General features: G+C 29.2%; 1 protein-coding gene across 1 annotated transcript in view; it reads left to right on the top strand.

Moving 5' to 3' along the window:
* Positions 1-6,370, top strand: part of LOC118449500 (alkaline phosphatase) — a 125,832-nt gene extending 119,462 nt beyond the window's left edge. The window contains exon 10 of the mRNA XM_085655536.1: positions 5,358-6,370. Coding sequence (XP_085511662.1) covers positions 5,358-5,786 — 429 coding nt within the window. The 3' untranslated portion in view covers positions 5,787-6,370. The remainder of the gene's footprint in view (positions 1-5,357) is intronic.
* The last annotated feature ends 460 nt before the right edge of the window (positions 6,371-6,830 follow it).

Below are 6,830 nucleotides of genomic sequence, written 5' to 3'. Positions count from 1 at the left end.
CAAAGTCGGCATTATGCCAACCAAGCACCAGCCAACCAACCAAGTCGACGAACATCGTGATCGACCAACTAATAATCCAGCTAGCCAACCTAATGGCATTCGTTAATATTTAAAAATCGACTGAGTTCTCTCTTCAAATGGCATTTTAATATACGGGACTGTGATAGGATATCTGTACTTTAGTTGGAGTGTAATACATTTCTTTTTTTTTTTTTGATAATAATAAATTAAAGTAATAAAATGGTATTCGTAAGTTGAAACGAGATTCTTCATTGTATTTTGTTTAATCAATTGTTAACGATTAAAAGATTTTTTTAATTCTTCTCAGTTGTATTATAATTTATCCTTAAGATTAATTATTTTATTGATAATATAATTAAACGTTTATCATTTCTCGATCCTTTTTTTTTTTTTTTTTTTTTTTATAGAACGGATGAAGAAGATTCAATAAGGAAACATTTTATATCGTAAATAATTCATAAAAAAAATTATGATATAACGAACGATTAGTTATTTCAAAAAAAAAAAAAAAAAAAAAAAAAAGAAAAAAAAAAAGGAGAAAAAAGAAAAAAGTTTTCGAAACAACAGCAAATTTTCCTGACAATACTGACGCGATAATAATTATTGTAAAAAATTATTATACGTCTAATGCAAGAAGATATTCGTTTCGTAAATTATTCGATTATTTCGTGATTTGTCGATTGCAATTTATTGCAATTTATAATAAGAAAGTTTATCAGATCTACATAATTTTTTTTTTGTTTTCTCTTAAAAACTTGCTCGGACATTTTGTCATTGATGAGGAATTTTTAATAGTCCTTTTTTCTTTCTTTTTTTTTTCATCGATAAATAACTCTTCCAACGAATATTATACAAGGAAGTATGAAGTGATATCTATCGTTAGGCGGTCGACAAGCATCGTTAATAATAATATTTTAACAAGTAATATTTTTCATAACTTCGTTTCAAAATGGTCGCCAGTGTATTCTTGAACGACGCGTGATATATTAGCATTGAGTTTATCGATGATAAAAAAAAAAAAGGATTAAATGGAAGAGTAAATACATTGGTTGGAGTGGCCATCGTGATGATTTATATAAGTACGTCGTATAAATATGGCTATAATGTTTTTTTTTTTTTTTTTTTTTTTTTTTTTTAAATACATTGGATCGTCCGATGCAACCAGTGTCTCTCTCTCTCTCTCTCTCTCTCTCTTTCTCTCTTTCTCTCTTTTTTACTAATTTTTTTTTTCTTTCTTTTTTTCTCTCATCAGCTTTAAATTTTCATAAACGAAGAGATACTGTAAGAGAATAAACACCCATTATAATATACAAATGAATTTAATATCTCATATATCGACATTTTGTGATTATAAATTGATTTTGATATAATTTAGAAAATATTTTATTCGTTTTTATATATATAAAAATTATCGATTCAGTTAACGATTTAGAAACGCTTATCGTTCACAACGTTTTTTTTTTTTTTCATTAATTCATTGAACGAACGTGATCTAAAAAAATGATTAAGATCAGTATAATAAATAAACGTTCTAAATCAAATATCGTAGATCTCTTTAAAATTTATAATTTCGGTTTATAATTCGTCATGGCTTTCAATACGACATTTTTTTTTTTTTTTACGTAAAAGAGATTTATTACATAAAAGATTCGTGAAAGAAATTCGATTGTCAAAAATACTTATCTACAATTTGAAATATCACTTAAACATATAATTGGATTAAGAGACATTTTTACCCTTCTTTATTTTTTCTTTTTTTTTTTTTTCTTTTACTTTTTGTTCTTTTTCTTTTTTTCTTCTTCCTTTTTTTTTTTTTTTTTAACCTACTTCCTTTTTTTCCACATAATACGGATATATACGTGATTATAATTCTCTAATTCCAAAAGCGTACGAAACGAGAGTAATATTTTAACGTTAAAAGCACTGAATGTAAATAAGAGATTTCAACAATCCGTTGATGAATAAACATTTAATCGAATTATATACCCTTAAGGCGTTTCAACAGTCAAGTCTCTTTGAAATACATATACTAATTAACTCTTTGCATAGCATACGTTGTAAAGCTTTCATAATTATATAATCAATTTATTAAGAAGTCATAGAAATTATTATACAGTTATTATAAATTATTACAAATTATTTCTGTTAATGCAATATTAGTAATAATATAATAAAACGATAACGTTGTGTTTAAATTTTGCTATTTTAACGTATATATTATCAATATGTTATTGAGTATAATTATATTACTACGTGATTATAATTAACTTTGACGAGAATGAAAATATTTTCAAATAAAAAAACTTATCGTTAATCAGTACACATGAATATTTCTCGAAACAATGTATCTTTTTTTGCTTCTTTATATTGTTCCTATCCATTGTAAAATTAAACGTCATTATGATATATTTTTCTTTTTCTTTTATATTTTATTTTATTTTATTTTTTTCTTTTCCTTTTTTTTTTTTTTTTTAATTTCTATTATTTATCAAAATAGATATAATTTATCCCTTGAATCATGACGGACGGATAAGACTTGAAATAAAAAAATCTTATGAGAAACGTATTTGTACGTTTTTTTTCCTTTCTTTTTTTTTCTTTTTTTTTTTTTTCTTTTCTTTTCTTTTCTTTTTCAAAACAATATATCAAGCATTCGCACTAATTCAAATCGTGTATAACGTTTCAACGGATTCGAATTCGATTCTGGATCACGGAATTCTATTGTGAATTAAAATGCAAAAATTAGTTATTTATGAGATTACTATCCATCCATGCATCAAAAGATCAAGAAACGTTGGAATTCACGAAATAAAATTTTTTTTCGCGATCAAATTTCGAACCAGGGCCAACAAATCCATAAAAATCACACTACTATTGCGACGTTCATATAAAAAAAAAAACGCTAAACATACAACACACAACACAGAACACAGAACACAGAACACAGAACACAGAACACAGAACACAGAATATAGAATATAGAATATAGAACACAGAAAGTGGAACACAGAACACTCAATCGATGAAGTTCTAGTATTACCAACTTTACAATTTCCTTTCTCTCTCTCTCTCTCTCTCTCTCTCTCTCTCTCTCTCTCTTTCTCTCTCTCTCTCTCTCTCTCTCTCTCTCTCTCTTTCTCTCTCTCTCTCTCTCTCTCTCTTTCCTCACTTTTTCTTTCTATTTCTCTCTCTCTCTTTTCTCTTTTTTCTCTCTCTCTCTCTCTTTTATTCGTTTAAAGGTCTGTTAGAAGCTTGTTCTATAATTAATATTTCCGCAAGTTAAGTACCCTAAACTTTTTCTCGAATAGTAAAGAGCAATTATATAAAATTTAATCTGAATAGAAAAAAAAAAATAGTAAAAGTTTTTCCAAAATTACAAAGACCCATATTAAGGCTTTTATATTAATAATGATATATCATCAACAATTTATGCGAATAATTAGTGACATAAGAGACAAAATTTACTAATTATTACATATATATATATATATATATATATATATATGTATGTATATATATAGTTTTGGTGTGCATTAGATGGACTAATAGCCGCTTTTGTATAGATTCTGTATATCATTTAAATTATCCTTTCAAATGGGTATTATGTTGAAGTGTTATCTATGGAAGAGTATTTTCTATAGTGCAGGATGTAATATATTCAATTGTCAGAAATATAATGCATAGGTTACAATTTATATAGTGTATTTTTATATAAGGTGTTTTAGTAATACATTAATAATTCTTGAAATTATAAATTAAAAACTAGTATCTTGATATTATCATCTTTATTGAGAATACTTATTGTTCATTCCAATTTGTTTTTTTTTCTTTTTCTTTTAATTAATTTTTTGTTTCTATCTATTTCTTTATATAATATCCGACGAGAAAGATACTTATGTCGGTATAATAATCAGATGTATTATATTTAAATTTGTAATACTTGCATACGTAATAAATGATAAGAGTTGAATTTCTTTGAAAAGTTATCAGTTAATTCACAGCTGATGTTCGTACTGCCAATATAAATTCGAATTCGATAAAAGATTTATCTACATACCCGAGATTTAAGTTCGATAAAAATGGCTACGTTTCGTGCGTTAAGAACACAATCTAGAATTTCCTTCGGGCTTGAAAAGCTCCACTTGAAATAAAGCCACGTCGTTTCTTCTTTTTCTTCGTCTCTTGCAACGCAACGTTGAGAAAGAACAAACGGAGATAAAATGAGAAAGGGAGAGAGGGAGAGAAAGAGAGAGAGATATATCTTAGCAAAGTTTTACCCATTCGATCTTTTGGCACAGAAAAGATCTTTCAAGCATTTTATCCAATTTCACTGAATTATAATGGTGGCAACTTGACGATTGATGGTATAATTGATTGGTTGCATTCAAAGAATTTTAATCTAATAATTTCACTAGAACGATCGTAATTTAACAGGTGCAATAGATCAGTTGGCAGGCTAAAGATCTATAAATTATCGTCATGATAATGGTTTTATCATGCCAAATTAACTATAGATTATAATCAACGAACAAACACGACATAACTATACAGTCTACTGTATATAAAGAACAAATATTATATTTCATGGATATATTTATTTATTTATTTATATCTTTTTTCCTATTTTTTTTCACTATATATATATATATATATATATATATATATATATATATATATATATGATATATGCATATTTCAACGTCATGATTTATGAAAACGTTATTTCGTTTAGTTTTATTAACGCGATCAAATCTCTCAAATATAATCAAATAAACTCTCGATGGAATTTTGAAAGTAAATTATTATTATGTTCGCACATCGAAGTAATATTTTTATTAAATAGCATTCGTTTTTTCTTATAAACTCCTCATTTGCACAAACTCGAATTGAATAACGTATATAATTTATAATAAATAAAATAATATATATGACAAATATTATGTTAAATTAAATACACATATATACAATATACATAAATAAAAGATATAATTTTTTTTTCAATTAATTTATATTTTTATTAATTATTATCATTGATGATTATTATTTGCGTTTTTACACAATTTTATTTAAAAACGGATCTACGTAAGTAGCACTGAAAAAAAAAAAAAAGATAGTCGACGCTAGGACATGAAAAAAAGTATTTCCCCGTTATAATCACTTCATTTCTTTCTTATTTTTTTCCGTTTTCTTTCTTTCTTTTTTTGTTTTGTTTTTTGTTTTTCTTTTTCTTTTTCTTCTAACAACCGGATAATGTCGAATCATCGACGTTCTTAATTAAAAATCTCAATTTTAAGAGAGAAATTTGTGTGTGGTGCGTGTGTTCTTTTTTTTTCCAGACAGCAGGGGTTCCACGTGCCTGGGCTACACACGGCGGCGAAGACGTCCCAGTGTTTGCAATTGGTCCACTAGCCAGCATTCTCTTCTCCGGTAGCATCGACCAAAGTTACATACCACATGCGATCTCGTACGCTGCCTGCTTAGGCCATCAGGCGAGTCGTTGCTTACGAGACGATAGTAGTAGTAGCATCGGTAGCAACGACACGATGAACGCACCGATAAGCTGTCCTTCGGCGGAACCGAACAGTGCAGCGATATCGAGCGACGTGATGAACGATCAGGCACGAAATCCTAGCACGAAATCCGTCGCTTCCCAACCACCTAGCAAACCCCGACAACCCCTCGACGATCTTCTCTTTGCATTCCTCTTACCCTGCCTCGTTGCGAGCCTCCAACAAGTTTTCCACCTACCCCTTTCCATCGACTAGCCTGGCTTCTGCCGCTATTCGCTTTATACCCTTCTACTACCACCACCATCAACATTATCATTATTACCACCACCATCACCATCACCATCACCAACACCATTACCATTACCACCACCATTACCATCACCCTGACATCCTGCCTGCCTGCCTGCCTGCCTGCCTGCCTGCCTGTCTCCCTGCCTACCTACCTACCTACCTACCTAACTACCTACCTACCTACTTTCCTGCTCGCCTCTCTGTCCGCCTACTTGCCTCCTGGCTCTCTTTTAACCCTAACAGGCTTTCATGTCCCGTTGGACGAACAAGAGCAGCCTCGATCTAGCCTGCGTATAATCTCCTTTGATCGTGCCCATTCCAAGAGACACTACTACTACTACCTACTGACCACGAGAGCGTGACTCTTCAAGAGGGGTGAAAGCCACAGAGAAGGGAGAAAACTGATAAATAACTATATCGAGTTCATCGAACTTCGTCTCCGGTTCTTACCTTACGGTGTTCATTTTCTTCGGTGGAAGGACCGCTCGATCATGGGGAAAACGAAGACGCTGATGTAAATTTCAAGGTTTCGTTAGAGAAATTTTATTTAATAGAGTTAATTATCTCTCTCCTCGTTAAGGATGAGAACATTTTGTGTATAATAATAATAATAATAATAATAATAACAATAATAATAATAATAATAATAATAATAATAATAATAATAATAATAATAATAATAATAACAATAATAATAATAATAATAATAATAATAATAATAATAATAATAATAATAATAATAATAATAATAATAATAATAGATAGGTAAGGAAAAGGGATTTGGATTGTTTTGCGAACGTTTGCTTGATAAAAGTGGAATGTAATTGAAATATCTGTGTATTGCGATCAGCTCTGGATAGATTTTTATAAATCGAGTAATCATATGCAAAGTATTGTTAACCCTTAAATGCATAAGATTACAGAATGACAACATATTAATGTTTAATAGAACTTAATGAGCCATGTAACGTATCTATGCATTGCAATTTTATCTTTTTCTCTTTTTTC

Source organism: Vespa mandarinia, chromosome 3, assembly GCF_050613455.1.
Source record: "Vespa mandarinia isolate Hongniang chromosome 3, ASM5061345v1, whole genome shotgun sequence".
Lineage (NCBI taxonomy): Eukaryota > Metazoa > Arthropoda > Insecta > Hymenoptera > Vespidae > Vespa > Vespa mandarinia.
This window is presented reverse-complemented; position numbering and strand designations above follow the sequence as displayed.